This window comes from Falco peregrinus, chromosome 11 (genome assembly GCF_023634155.1).
Source record: "Falco peregrinus isolate bFalPer1 chromosome 11, bFalPer1.pri, whole genome shotgun sequence".
Taxonomy (NCBI): Eukaryota; Metazoa; Chordata; class Aves; order Falconiformes; family Falconidae; genus Falco; species Falco peregrinus.
Window position 1 is genome coordinate 17,505,777 of NC_073731.1, and position 16,216 is coordinate 17,521,992.

The window sequence follows — 16,216 nt, forward strand, 5'->3', positions numbered from 1 at the left end:
CCCTACAATATACATAGTATCAAAAGACCCAACAGAATGCCACTTCTTCACAGCAGGTATATTGTGTCCTTCCCCCACTTCCATTGAGGCCCAAACACAGTAAATAATGAATAATTTTGCAAAACAACTCTGCGCAGCTAAACTGACACCTCCTTCATCAATTTCCTCAAAACCTCCCTTCCCCAAATTCACAAAATCTCAGTTGCTATAATCCGCACCAAATTTATCCCACTCAGGATCAATCCTGAAGCATAATATGTTAACCCCAAGCCATGTTAGCATATCCGGTGTAGTTACTCTGTGGCTTTTTCAAAACCAGGGACAGCCTTGTGTAAACCACAGGCTAGTAGTCTCCCAGGCAGGCAACACCAATGTAATCTCACTGTATCTGTTTTATAAACACGCTCAGGTGTTGGGCTATCAGGCTCTGCTGCACTGCACAGCTGTTCCACAGCACACACCAGCTGCACTTACTCCCTCTTCACACAACTCCAGCTGAAGGATCCTAAGCCTCTCTCCTGCTATTAGCAATGATGAGGCCCTAAAAATGGAAAATTAAACTTTCTGTTTCTTCAATTGAGTGACCCAAATGGAGGTCCCCTTTCCTGTGAATTTAGTCTATGAACTATCAAAAAACAAATACTTCAATTTTACATTTTGTCTCCTGTTGTCTTCTACCGTATTAACTACAGCTATGGGATTACAAATGATATACAAAATTATGAGTTAAGATGACAACTGTCAAAGGTGCTCAAAACAATTCATTCTACATTTCAAAGGGATTTGCACATCCAACTCTTCAGCCCCTTTGCCAGCCTATGTATATTCATACACAGGTAAGCTCAATACCAGAGGCATTCCAAGTACATGCATGTAGGATACCTCTAGGTGGTAATTTTTTCACTGAAACCATAAAGCCGGTGCTGCCTCCAACTAGTCATCCAGAGAGGCAGCACCACTTTGCACTATTGACACTGCTTTGACAGCCTGGAAGCTTCATTTTATAGATCCATACCTCTAAAGGGAAAGTTCCAGCGTCAAGGATGCAGCAATACAGAAGCCCTGCACTTCTGTTTGTTCACAACTGAAGGAAAGCATCCCCACAACAAAGTGGTTGCATAATTAAAACGGGGGGGGGGGGGGGGGGGGGGAAACAACAACAAAAAAAAAACATAAACCCAATAGCCTGCAAAAGCTATGCTACACAAAAACAGAAATGTGATGGTAAGAATCCTTGTTTTAGAAAAGGAGAGTAAGAAGAGTGATGGACAGGTGAGGAAGAAGCTGCAAAACAGAAAGAGAGCTACCTAAAAAGTATCAGGCAGAAGCATTATTTCAGTAGCGTAGGTCTCAGCCCCAGTCTTACCTCTGTACAAATGAGGATACTGATACCACCTGCAAAACTCAGACTAAAACCATAACGCTTGTGCCATACTTCTGGGTGACATGGAGGAATACAGTTTCTCCATCCATTACACTTCCTCTTAGGAATGCTGTGAAGATGACTATGCTCAAGATTCTCCAGACTCAGATATTTTGCAAATGAATTTCATTACTACCTGAGACAGATAAGATCTATGTATCACTACATGTACATCTAAAGCAGACAAAGGCCTCTTCTGGAACCACTGATACAAAAGGCTGGGCTTACATTTCGTGAGATCTTTTACCTGAATTATGAGTGAATGCCCATCCCATCATTTCCCTTTACTGACATCCTCATTTGTTTGAAGGAATTACGTGGATGGAAATAAAGGCAAAAATGACAGGAGAAAGGAGATAACGTGATATCACAAGTAGATGCAGGACAACTAAGTACGCAAAAACTTGTCCAACTAGTTCACAGCCTGCAAGATTCTGATGGAGTTATTACACATTATCTCATGGCTCACTAAAACTTCAGATCATAAAATAATCAGGATCAGGAACACTTTGTGCACTGTGAAAATTAATTCACCAACCTCACCTGTTGCCACAGACACTAAGGCAAAGCAGGCAATACTGATGACAGCCCTTTTTTATGCTGCGACCTGTTATGACATTTTGAAACTTTTATTTAAATAAAGCCTGCTGCAAATAATGATCTTCATTATTTGTAATCTGGCCTATCACAAAGTGACTTCACTTTGTTGACTGTCCGTCTTACATGTTCCTTGGTTTGGCACACAAGCTTCAGCCTCTCTCTCTGCTGACTCACATGAACAAAACCTCTCTCCCTTAACTACTCAACTACTGCTTCCCCAAGGGGCTCAAATACATTTTCAAAAGTTGGAATAGCACACCATTTCTTTCTTTTGCATATTTCTGTTCTGAAAAGTATGGATTTGTACATTATTATGCATTTTCTATGGCTTTTGCACAGTACTTCTGTCTTGATACACACATCCAAAACCTCTATAGATCTTACATTGTAGTTTATGACCTCATTATCCAAAAGATAGTAAGTTTTCTTACTTTACAGCATGAGCTCCTCCAGGAAGAAACTATGAATTTTCTGTTTCTGCAAAACCTAACACACTGTGAGTGTTATCAAAGAGAAATAACTCCCACATTCAAGACTGTCACCCTGCCAGAATGTACGCATCCATGCTCCAAGAAGGTTTCAGCACTTCACTCCTGTCTTACTGAAGATATCACAAGCATCAAGTACATTTTCATAGGCGCATAAAATGTCTCCGAGACTTCACATAATTTGCATCGTAAGTTGATTAACTGTGCATAAAGCTTATACGCAGGGGTTATGCAGACCAGCACGCTGCTACTGGGAAGCAGATTTTACTTGCTAGTCTGCACATAGGGTGCAGGGCTGATTCACAGTTGCTGGAAGAACTGCAAACTTTCTGGCAGTTCTACAAAACATTTGGCCTGTAATTTGTCTTACTGATCATTGCCACAATTACACCCAAGTCCCAAAGAGAAGCAGCTCATACAGTCGAGTGGGAGATTGCTCTAGGGAGAAAAGGCTTCACCAGAGATGCCCCCATTTCTCACTGCCTGCCTCCCATTTTACTCAGATGCACTTTTTTTGACCTTGGTCTTCCAGGAACAGCATAAAAGACAAAATTACAATCTCACACTTCGCATCTGATTTTAAATCTGATTTAAAAACCTGTAAAGTTTGGATTATACTAAGGATTTTGAAAGCTTTATGGCATTAATAACACTGATACAGTAAACAGTGCTTAGCTGGAGAACGTACACATTTTAAACCAAATATAACAGTTGAAACATGTCAGAGCCTGTCAGTTTGATGTCCAGAGCACTGTCAAACAAGGCTAGAGATCAGTTTCATTTTTTTTGTTCAAATATCCAATGTATCAGCCAGAAAAAGCAAAACGCTAAGGTTTTGGGTTGTGGTATTTGGTTGTTTGGGTTTTTTTTTCCTTTAAAAACACTCTGAACAATAGTACTTGCAAGAAAACATGTGCGTACCAAACTGAAGACAAGGCTAGTTGGTGAGAAATCACAGTTCTGACCAACACGTTCAACAAGCAGTTCACAGTGCACTCACAAACTCATTCATACACAGTTCAGAAGCTGAGCTTACTACAGATACAACACTGAAATAACCACTGATGAAAAGACAGCTGGGTAACACTTTTGAAAGACTGCTGAACCGGGAGCCTAAACTCTTTGTGTGACTTCCATACATCTGAAAAATTTACAATAGGCTTCAATTCTGAGAAATAGATAAAGTGCAATATTAAACATAGAAGGAATTCAACTGATGGCAATGTCACTATCCATCTCCCTAACTCAGCCGGCAGCAGAGAATCACTATGCATGCAACTCCATGATACATGTACTCTCAACAGTTTCAGCAACAAAGAACACCACTCAAAGAATTTCCCATTAAAATCAATATAGGAACATCAGCTTTGAATTGGTGTGCGAGACAATTTATGCCCTGTCTGCTCTCCAGTCATTAGCATACAGCACATGCTACAGAGTTAAACTTCTTTCCTGTTTGTTTAGGGTATATTGGGTCTTGCTTACTCACACATCTACTTAACAACAAAACCAACACAGAAAAGTTTCTGCTTTTTGCACTACACTGGGCTATGACAAACAGAGGTAAACTGTGCCTGATCTATTTTTTTATACCATACTCCTGTCCTACAGTAAATGCCTTCAGAAAAAGGATCAGGATCTCACAGTCCTATTAAATTATATATACAAGAAGGTAATGTGAGACCCCCTACACAAGGCATCTTGCAACATATGGGCAAAGCGGACACAAAGAACACGTGTGAAATGGCAAAGCAAGAGCACCTAAAGAGAACACAGGAACCCGTGTAGGTCACAGTGCTGGGCTGCTAATGCATCACAGAACTGTTACAAATCAGTTTAGCTGAATTTGTATTTTAAAACCTTTTACATGGCCTTATAAAAATGCACATGCAAAGCTACCTCCTAAATATGACCACTAAACCAATATTATTTCTAAAGTAATGGATTTCACTATATATATATTATATATATAATATATATTAAGAAAGTATTGCATAAAGGTCATCAGAAAGAGCTACAAGGTTTTGCTCTTTAGGTGAAAAGCACTCTCACCTGCTTCTGATACAATGGGTAACACTTTTACAAAATCAGTACAAGAGGTTAATAAAATCCTTCTTTGCTCCCCTCAGAGCCTAGACATGGCTCTGAGAACTTGCTGGCACAAAGAGTAAAGGTGTGGAATAAAACTTAACAAAGCTTATCTCAGCTCAATGACATTAGGGCATAAGATTAACCCTATATATTGTGTCTGCATCTGATTATTGTACTGGTAGTGCTCTAACCCAGCTAATGATAAAGAAAAAAGCTCAAATGCAACAATACAGTTAATGCCAGCTTTAATGAAATTATACAGAACAATCCTGTACAGTTCCCTAAAAGTGGGTGATCCCAAACATTCTTAAAGCTATATGGGATACTTAGAAATAACTAGAAATTTGGGAACCATGGACTAGAGGGCTATCCTTCTAACCCTGTCAATTCCTTGAACAGGAACACCACATCATGGAAAGCATCAGGATCTCCAAATACCTCCAGCAAAATCTCCACTATTGCCTCTTCCGTTCAGACTTCAAGTTAGGGGCACCAAGCAAAGCTGAACTGATAGGCTGCTGCTAAGCTACTGCTACAACCTTTCACACTGGTAAGCATTTTCCTACTACTTCTTTTGGCTTCCTCATCTGCATTTTTTGACTTGTGCTTGGCCTGTAATTTTTGAAGACCATAACCATAATTTCACTTTATATAAAATAAAAATACCAAACAATACTAGGTCTTTTCTGTGATTAGGAGTCCCTGAAAATCCCAACAGTCAGTACAAACTAAAATTTTACATCGCTTGGGAGAGTCCAGTTTTCAGGGACAGATCACATTCCTTCAACATCCCACTGACTGCTAAAACCAGAGCATTTTGCTTGAAGTTCAAAGCTACCATATCACACCTCTTCCTTCAACCACTTCTACAGCACAACTAACTGCAAACTCAGTGCATCTTCTGACTGCAGTCAATTGCCCCTGTCTGATCAGTCAGCTCCCTGCTGCTTGCTGAGAAGCACGGTGGGGACACGGACTGGATGACAGTGACTGGGCAAATCCCATACAGCTTCAGATACCGAAGATGCTTCTGAGTCCTACTGACACAAGGAGCTCACTGGTCCACCACAGTGACAAGAAGAAGGAAGGAGCTGGAGTGATGAGAATGACAGCAATATGAATATATTGGAAGTAAAAACAAGAACAATAAAGGGAAAGTTAAAACACAGAGCCAGGACTTAAGGACAAGGTGATAGCAGTGGGACTAAGGAGAAATGAGCCATGATGAGGTCAGATGTTCAAGAGGTGCCAAGGAACTATGGTGTTACAAGGAAGGAAAAAGCAAGGAAACTCAAACAAACAAAAAAAAAGATTTCTCAATAAATCCAACTAGAACCACGTGAGAACAAAGCGGACACAGCACAAGTGACCTTTAGCACTTCCTTTTCCAACGCATTCTCAGACATCATTTTCAAAGACCATGGACCAATCTCACCTTGAAATAAAGGGAAGTTAACAGACACCACAAAGACTTATTTATGCAAAGAGTAAACTGGTCCCAGCAAGAAATTTGTACCTGCAATAGGTCTCTGTACAGAGACCTATTGCAGGGCATTTCATTCATGTAGCCTGCTAGCATTGCCAAAATCAAAATCTTATGCAATCCTGTAAAGGTCACCCTATCATTTCTTGAGCATCTTGAAGCCAGCACAGATAAAGAAAGATTGAGAATTGGCAGCATGAAGACAGAGCAGATGATAAAGAGGAAAGTGAAAGAAAACAAGGAAGGAGAACACACTACTGCCTTGCTGGCTCTTACTCTGTGAAACAAAGCAAAGCAATTCCAACCATCTCCTCATCACCTCTGCAGAGTAAACATCAGCCTTCCCTTCTTGTCTCCACCACCATTACATCTGCTTCATTGCTACCACGTCACAATGTAAAGATACTTATAAACATTACCATTGACAGAGCCATGTATTTTTCAATTACATTAAAACAGCCAACCTACTGAAGAATGAAGAGTTCTAAAATGCATGAGACCCTGGTCCCCCACGATAAATGGCTTGTTACATATTTATACTGTAAAGTACTGAAAGATACTAAGTTGGAAACCCTAAGTATTAAGTTTACCTACTCTTCATTTAAGATACAGAGATACAATGGGGGCTCGCTGTTTAAACAACGCAGACGTGAAATTTATTTGGTAACATCTAGCCATTATTCACGCTTTTTTGCTCCCGTCTGTGATGAAATTGCCCAGCGGGACACCAGAAGCAACCAAAATGATTCTATCGTCTGGAACAATTAAATCAGCTTAAGTTAGCTGATATAAGGCAGACATGGCTGCCTGCAAGCCTCCAATGGAATCAAACTTCACCTTTTTTAATTCTAAAAGCAATGGTCTGTCTTTACTTCTGTTCTTGAACAACTCAAGCCCTACAGAGTTCAGTGGGGGAAAATCTCTTAGAACTTTGTAGTGTTTCTCTAACTCTGCTTCCAATAAAATAAATGTTAAAACTCCTGTTATATTTAATGGGTGCATGCCAATATCGCTAGGTTTTTTAGCTGTGCTATTCAGAAATAAATGAAATCTTGGCTTCTGTAACTTCTGTTAAATCACAGCAATGATAATTCAAGATTTTTTAACTCTTAAGAGGAATGTAAGCAAGAAGACACTCAGAAATCAACTTTACTAGTAATTCAAGCTACTGACTGTGAATAATGATCAGAGCAGAAAATAATTCTGCAGATGTTCTTACATCATCTTCATTTGCATTTCACCTTACTAAAATATAGGGCAAAGTACATAACTGCCATGAAAGTTACCCAATCTCTAGAATTATTTATTAGCTTTACAGTTGCAGTTTCATGTTAATATTGCCGAATATACTTTTTAAATCTTCTAATTACTGCCTGCCAAATAGGAAAGCAGTTGCTTAAAAATGCAAAATTAAAACTCTGTCAGCGTTCTGTAATGACCACTTTGCCCCCAAATGGTAGCAACGCCTATAACTGCTACAATGTCAATGACTCAAAAGGGCATTTAAAATATGCCCGTTCAGACCGTGCCCTGTCTAGCTTGACAAAAGAGTTTGTTTGCTTTCCTCTCCCCAGAACCGGCAGTTTTCCAAGCTGTCTTTGGACTTCTGATCTTATTCCATATCCAGATAGTTCCAGCCCTACCTTTCCATGTGGATGGAGGGAAAGTCTCTTCTCACTACTCCCTGACCACAGACTTCCCATTACTTGCATACCCTATTGTTTCCAAAACCTCTCTTACCATGAACTGTAGATGCCTTCCTCTTACAGTCTGATAACTGGGGTGAGGGAAAGGAGATTAAGACAATACAGGGTAAAGCAGAACTGAATTCTACCAGCCAATTCCAAGCAGAAAGGCTCTCACCCCTATTTTTTTTTTTTTTTTTACAAATTGCATTCACAGCCTCCCTTCAAACCCCCAAAATGTTCATTTAAATAGAAGTGTAGTTAGGGAGTGAAAACTAATCACACTTAGATGCCAAGTCCTACAATTCCAACTTAAATCAAATCCTCATTTGGGCAGTATTTAAAGAATTCTGGATGGGGAGGGCAGATTTAGTTTTGATGGCTGAGGACAGTAGAAAGCAGGTCTGCATGTGTAAGATTTGCAGAAGAATAATAAATCAGTAAGAGTAAAATAAAAGTAAAGGATGTTCTTAAATGTTATTTATTCTCAGTTTTCCCTTGGAAAACCTGGAACACAGGACTCTGTTGAGGAAAGAATTGAAGCACATCTGCGTGAAATCCAGTGAACCCAGCGGTTTACTCACAACTGTGAAGTTCTGCAGTGTCTGTGGAACCACCTGAGCTGGAATAATTATATGCACTGCCTGAAAACTAACACAAGAAGGACACGTAGGAATCATTTTCACCACACTTGGACATTTCTTAAAGTCCAGCTTTGAATTAACACCTATAAACTGATGTCTGTAACTGGTAACTTTGTTCTAACAAATAACTTTCTACAGAGTTCATTAGAATTACTTTCACCATGTGGAACTTTTTATCAGTATTGGTATTAGCAACAACAGGACCAGGTTCTGATCAGTCATGGGATCAAATCCTGACCTACGTGTATGATAATTCAGTGCCAAGTGAAATGCCTGCTCTACTACATGCTTTTCATGCCCTGAGCAATTTTTTTTTTTCACATCTGAACTGAGACTTCAAAAGCTATACAGTAAGCAAAGTAGGGAAAAAAAAACAACACAAAAAACACCAAACAAAGGAAAACAGGTCAGTGAGCAACATACGGCCTTCAACTAGTCAATTTGCCTATGCCAGCTCATCCATATCTCCTACATGTGCAGCCTTCTGCTGTTCCCAAAAGGGCAGCTGGAGCATGTGGGGCAGCAGCAACTATTCGTTACCCTCCTCCAGGATTCTCGCCATGCCTCATCTCTTCCTGTCCCCACTTTGCCCCTTCTCTCTCCCTGCAGCTGCAACCACAGAAGCAGCTTTTTCCCCCCTCTATTGCTTCTCAGCAGGCTGGGTAGAACTGCAGGTAAGCAGGAGCTGTTAGGAAAGAACATTTCTAGCAGGGAGTAGGAGTAGATTTACGCAGCTGTAGAAAGGGATTGGTACGAGATAGTGGGTGAGCTGCGTGGTGACTGCACCACATCCCCAGCAGAGAGGGAAAAAGAGAAGGCACAGGAGGGAGACAGGCTGGGGGAGAAGACAAGGAAGACCCCCACCTGCACAAATCACTCTCCAAAACCTGCGATCTCTTGACAACTGCTCAACCTCACAATCAGGCTTAGTCCCTGTGAAACCCTGCTGATCCCCTGTAGCTCCCTCACCCCTGCCCCCCAAACCCGACAGGCGCTGCTCAGTGACAGCTTTGCCATGCAGAAACCTGTCAAACAGGACAGCAACTTTCTTCTCATTTCAACAAATATTCTTCTGATAACGCTTTTCAGCAGCCCATGAACTACAGTTTAGTTGAGACATAAAGCCTTCACAAGCAAAATCCTAGGCCTTTCAATGCCATCAGCATTGACAAGTTCAGCCAGAAGGCAAAAATAGAAATACCCCACAGTGACACTCTGCTAGCCTAACGCCAACCTTCTGCAGTGTATGGCACAAGCAGAGGTCAACATGCAGTGACCTGCACTAAAATGATGACAATTCCACTGTCTACCAGCTACAACAGATCAACTGCTGACTGAAAGGAGTTCCCATTTCAGCAACAGAAATGGCACTTTAAAAAAACCAACCAAACAAACAAAAAACCAAACCAAAACAGAAAAACTCCGATAAGCACCTAAGAAGTCTTTCCAGTTAATTCTGACTAGAGGTGCTGGAAGGAGACAGTTTTATTTCTCACATCCATGGACAGCTTATGGGACCAAGGACGCAAAAATGTTGTAATCCCTCCCCTGCTGTTGCCTTTGGGGTGACATTCAGAGCTCCATTAACCTATGTGTCTAACTGTATGGACTGCAACTCAAAGACCTAGTCTTTCCAATAGGAAAAATTCTTCAATATTACATTATAAGCATGACATAAAAATGCATAACTCGGCAGTTAACAAGGATGTAAAAGAGTGTACTTCTTCCCCACGCCATTTCCCCTAACTCATCATCAACTTGATCTTGAGATATTACATTAACTTGTAACAAACCTGCTTCATGCAATGGTGGCACAGTTGCATGACTAATTTCATATTGATAAAATGGAAATATGAAAGGATGCTTTTAAAAAGGTATAATGTTTTAAATTTGGATCTGGAGAAGCAGCACTGAAGAGAAAAAAATTGGTACAGAAGATATTTGGGACCAACAAAGAAAAGCTCACTGAAATCTGCGTTTTATTTTTTCCCTGACAGCATTAGGGACTTTTTCAAGACAGCAGAAAATTAAACTTGTTTCATTAACCTAATTACAGCTGTAAAATATTTTCAGTGGAAATAGAGGCTTTCCTTGCTAAACGTTGTGATGTCCTGACTGATTTAGTGAGTTCCACTACTCAGCCTGCAGGATTCTCAGGACGACTCAATAGGTTTTCTCGTATACAGCCAGGCTAATGGCTAAGACCCTCAGATGGAAGGTTTGGCATAGGTCCAATCACACTGATTTCATCTTTCCTCAACTCTGGAAAGTGGACTTGAACTCAGAACCCACACTACCAATCATCCAAACACATAAACATTGATCGTGCTAATTCACAGGGGTGAAACCACAAGGCTAAATATCAGTGGAATTTTCCTTTCAGATCTCAATTCTACTCTATTCTAAAATGTAGCTGCATTACCAGCTCAAGTGCAACATTTATGTACGCCACATGTCAGAAAGCTAAAGACATACTTCATTATTCCCTGAATTACCTAACTCAAAAATATAGCGACAGCTTTCATATTATTAGTTTATTTTTCACTCAGAACTCGCAGGTTGTTCATTGTTCTGTATTTCATATTTTTCAATGTGTAAGTTCACCAACATCCTCAGGAATACTCTGTGCCGTTCTGTGTAACATTTTATGTGCTTACAGAAAAGCCTCTAATGTCATAAATCCAAAGCTCTCTTTAAAACTGCAGTGTAGCCATGACTAAAAAGAATCTGCAAAACTGACACTTTCACTGTGCTATGTCTGTATTGATGCACCACTGGAAAAGCAGCCATCTTTTTAATTGTCACTATACCTTTTTTAGAAACCCAAACAAATATTTTTTTGTTGATCTTCAAAAATAAAGAAAAAAGTATACGTTTTATTTAAAAGCTTCCTTCAGTAAAATCTGAACCACTGTTTTAGGCCTCAACTTTGATTTTTTTTTAAATATATATATTCAAGGACTACACATATCATAAGGTTAGAAATCATTTTTGCAATTGCTGAATACTCTGTAGATAAAAGGAACCAGGATTTTGCATATTTGTCTGACTTGTCCTAATACAATAGACGCTATCATGATTTCAAGCTTGGTACTTGTTTATCATTAGTGTTTCCACTGTAACCATGGCATCAGTATATAGCACAGGCTTAACAGTGAGAAAAATACCCAATATTTTCCTTAAAAACTCATCTCTTAGAAGAAATAGAAGGATTTGCACAATGGCAAAAATCAATCAAAGTAGGTGAGCTGGCTAAAGAAAGAAACCTTTTCTTTTTAGGGGAAAAAACCAAAACATTATTTCTTTGCAAGTCTCTTTTGCATTTTGGACTGCTGACAACAACCTAGAAATACATTACAGTATAAGTAATGTAACCTTGACCCTAGTGCAGAAATTATAAAACAAATATTGAAATTTCCTTATAAAAATATGTGCAGAATTATACGAGATGGAAAGCATTAAAGTAATTAATATATTGACAAGAGGCATTCTCAGCACACAAGCATTTTCTCAAACCTATTTAAATAGTGACAGTCCGGTCCTGCAAGAACTGTTGCATCATCCTGGAGGTGAAGAGGGGCAGCAGCACAATTACACGGAACACACTCAACAAGTATGTGGTACCCAGTTCAAACTTTTGACTGCCTACAGAGAAACCCTCAGAATGGCACAAAAAAAGACTTTATGGTCTCCAGGAGTGTTTCTTAGGTTGCACTTACTGGGTATTTCAGGCAGTAAGGAGAAATGGGTTCCTGTGATTGCTGCTTTTAATTTGCTTGTTATAAAGTTAGGAAGGAGTACTACAAAACTATCTGCTTTAAATGCCAAGAGTGAAATGAAGGAGTTAGTCCTTTTATTAAACAGAAGAAACTGACTGTATCATACCAGCAGATCTTAGTCTAACACTGGTTTAGGCCACGTGCATTTTCCTTGCACTGTGAAACCCATTCATTTCACAGATGACTTCTCTTTTTCAGGTTTTAATATAGACTCCAGACACTGATGAAGATACCAATAAATCTATTTACTTCACTATGGACTCTACAGAGATATCATGGCCACAGGCCTTATTTTAACTCGGTGAAATCAGACAAAAAACCTGCAATTTTCTAGGAGCCAGTTCTCCAAAGGTTCCCACCTATTAACAATGCAATAAAGACACTCGATTTTACAATTACAGTGACACGGTCAGTAAATGGGAAGATTTTGGAAAGGTTAGAGCGTAATCCTATAAATACTTGCTTCCCCATCAATTCTAACTGCAACCCAGGGAGGGTGGTGTTCACTGTGTATTATATGCACTGCACAAACACAATCCAAACTATGAGTATTTAACAGCACAAAACGAGGTAAGCAATGCTTCAGAAGCTGCATTATATTGAGATGACCAGTTATGATCTGCTGCCATGTCCCCAATTCTGTCACATCCACAGACAACATGCGTAATCAGTCCCTCATCTCTTCCCACCCAGTGAATGCTGGACAGCAATGAATCCTGGTGCAATAAAACACAGCATTTATCTGATTCAGTTATGTAGATCCTCCCAGATCTTGTTTACAATAGGCCTCAATCTGTTAAATTCCACTATTTACCTAGGGACCAGACGTTTTGAGTTCACCTTAAAAATCAGAGCCAGGATGTATCCCAGCACAACCAGCACCACCAAAATTCAAACTTGGCATCTGCAACCTTCCAGATTTGGTGACAAACTCACAATACGTACCACACACAAAAAGAACATACAAAATTATTATTCTTTCACTAGATATTTGTGATTATGTCCTCCTCCCATCGGTCTCAAAGATGAAACACATGCACACACCCCTTGATATTGGGAGAGCCACAACTTGATTATCATTCAATCCAGGTAAAAGACATCTGCAATACCGCTGCATTTGTCTTTTCCAGATTTGGCTATTTTTCCTCTGCCTATCACCCAGCTTTACCATCCCAGCTTACTGATGTGCAGCTTTTATAGAGCATCAGAATAATCTAGATCCTAATTATCACAATGTGACATATGTAGCAGAAGTGAAAAATATTTTAAAGTTGTAAACATAAAAGTTTTAACAGTAAAGTTATTCAGCTCCTAATCAGCATAAATAGAGCCTAATTCTTTCACACCTCTCCATCATTCTGACATGTCTTTATACCACTGCATTAAGTAAAGAAGCCCCACAGAATACATGAAACTCAGAGCTATTAACTCTTGCTATTTTTACGTTGGTCCTGGTTTCTTTGTCTGTTTGCCAAAGAAATATTGCCCTGACTAGTATCCTTGACCAGAACAGGTAAATACTCAAAAAGATGAGCATACACATTTCAAATGGGTGGTCGAGCAGGGCGCATTTAAAATCAGAAGACAGCTACTATTGTCATATTATACATCTTATTTAGAGGATATACCATTTAACTGCTTAACTGCAGAAATGCAAAATGTGCGTATTCACGTTTCCTGCAGGGCTTTTTTTTGTTTGTTTGATGTTACTGTGTTAAATCATAGTACCCAAGGTTGTCAGACCAAGGCTTTTCCAGGGTTTTTTGTTGGTTTTTTGTTTTTTTTTCCCACTGAGGCACATTAGCCTCTGGGTCTTTAAGACACTGCAGAAGCTGTTAGACATGTTGTGTATATGGGTGACAGAATTTGTCTGGTTAGGGCCAAAATCCACCAGGACCCTTTTATCAGTTTCGAGCATCTGAAGAAGCATTTTGTTAGCTCTATGCATAAAGGTGTAGATCAGCTGGGGGAAGGAAGGAGGAGCATCAGTGTTGATGCAGTGAGCTTTCAAGTGACACGAAGACACCGAAGCGTCTCATTATCAGAGGTCAGGTCTGGATTTTTGAGGCTCGTCATTGCCAGGCTGACCAAGAGCGTTCACACTGAAATGATAAATTCGGTCTATGTGCCAGATCCGAGTTCTGCAGTAACGGTCTGTACAGATGCATTTGGTTGGGGGTTTTCAAACACAGCAAGATAACCAGACTTGTATTTATGTAACATAATTTCAGAAACTGAAGTGGTAATTATACATCTCTGACTTAGATTCAGCATATTTTTCTTTCCTCCCTTGCCCGTAGACCACATGCATTACATGTAGAGTAACCATGACTATCTCAGTGTAACAAAGTGTGGAAATAATGAAAAGCCTTCAGGGCCATTACATGCCCTTGGCAACCTAGCTCTGCAAGACAGATGTTGCACCCGGACCCATGCCACGGAAAATCATATGTTACGTGTATGCACCTACAGCGCGAACACTCACCCAGTCCTCGAAGTGGCGGCTCCCGTTCTGCAGCAAGTCCTCAAACTGTATAGTGCAGTTAGCTACAAAATCGTCGTACCCGATGGGGGCATCGTGGAAAACAGCCATCTCTATCTTCCTGCCGTTACAGACGTCGGTGACAAATTCATCATTCCAAGCAGGACTGTTGGTCTTCTGCTTGGTTGAGGTCTGCCCAATCCTGGAGTCGTCCACATTGAGGGCTATGTAAGGGTCCAGCAAAAAGGTCTGCGGCCTGGGACCCACCGCATGCCTCAGAGACCACGCCGTGGGTTTCAGATTCACTGCCTCGCAGATCTTGATTTTCAGCAAGCCATTGAAAACCACCATGGCTGGATGGCTGCACTTTTCCCGGGATTAAACACTCGCCCGTCGCACTCGCACCGAGAGGGAGGGAAGGAGGGAGGGAAGGAGGGAGGGAGGGCCGGAGGGAGGGAGGTCTCGCCAATAAATAGGAGGGCAGGTCTGGGAGTGGGGGAGCAGGATACGGTGCGGGGCTCTTCGCCTTGCTGCTGCTGTTACCTTGGATTATTTAGCCTTTGCTCTTGCGACACCCAGTGAATACATTTATTTTCTTGCCCGTGTTTCTAACGGAAAGCAAGGGAGGGGGGCCGCCGGGGAGGGGGAGGCGGCCGCGGCTGCAGAAACCCCCGAATGCGATCAACACCCGAGCATAACCAGCCCCCGGGGCGAGCAAGAGCCCTCTCCCTTCGCCCAGACCATAATCCTGGATCAGGCTTGGCAGCGGCGGCAGAGCCGCGGTCCCAGGCTCCCGCACACGCCAGTCCCGCCCGTGCGCCGCACAACAATACGCGCACACGCGTACACACACACGCACAGCCCGCGGCACCGATCAGCAACGCCGGCCGACCCACCGGCCCTGCCGACCGCACAGCCTGCGCTCAGCAAACATCCACCCGGGCGCCGTCCATCCGCGCCGCCGCCCGCAGCCGCCCGTCCTGCGCCGCCGCCTCCTGCTCCGCCGCCGAGGCCGAGGACCCAGCGGCGCGACCCCCGCGCATGGGGGGCGCCGGCAGCGGAGCGGGCCGCGCGGGTCTCGGCGGGCTCCGGCTGGGCGGCCGCCGCCCTGGCGATGGGCAGAGCCGCCGCCGCCTCCCGCCTCCCGCCGGCCGCCCCCCGCCCGCCTCCCGCCCGCCGGCCGCCTCCCTCCGCGCCGCGCCGCGCCGCGCAGCCCCAGCCCAGCCCGCCTGCCGGTGCCGCTCCGCCGCTCGCTCCAGCGCAGGAAATGCGCAAAAGACGTCAGTGTGTGTGTGTGCGTGCGTGTGCGAGTGTGTGTGGGGCGAGTGTGCGGCGGCAGCCCCGGCTGCGCGCGCCCCTGCGCGCCTCTGGGCGCGTGTGAGCCGGCGAGCGCGCGCGCGCCCGCAGAAAGTTTTGTGCCGGCTGGGGGGGAGGGGGGGGGGAGCACGGAGCCGCGGCCGGCCGGGACACGGCGCCGGGGGTCGCTGCCCCTCCGCACCCGCCGGGCGGCCCTCCTCGCCGCGGGGGCCTGGGCCTCGCAC

General features: G+C 42.6%; 1 protein-coding gene across 1 annotated transcript in view; it reads right to left on the reverse strand.

Moving 5' to 3' along the window:
* The window catches only part of PRKCE (protein kinase C epsilon), a 293,743-nt gene extending 277,892 nt beyond the window's left edge, over positions 1-15,851 (reverse strand). Inside the window, exon 1 of the mRNA XM_005238684.3 lies at positions 14,679-15,851. Within this exon, the coding sequence (XP_005238741.1) occupies positions 14,679-15,026 (348 nt within the window). The 5' untranslated portion in view covers positions 15,027-15,851. The remainder of the gene's footprint in view (positions 1-14,678) is intronic.
* Between the last annotated feature and the right edge of the window lie 365 nt (positions 15,852-16,216).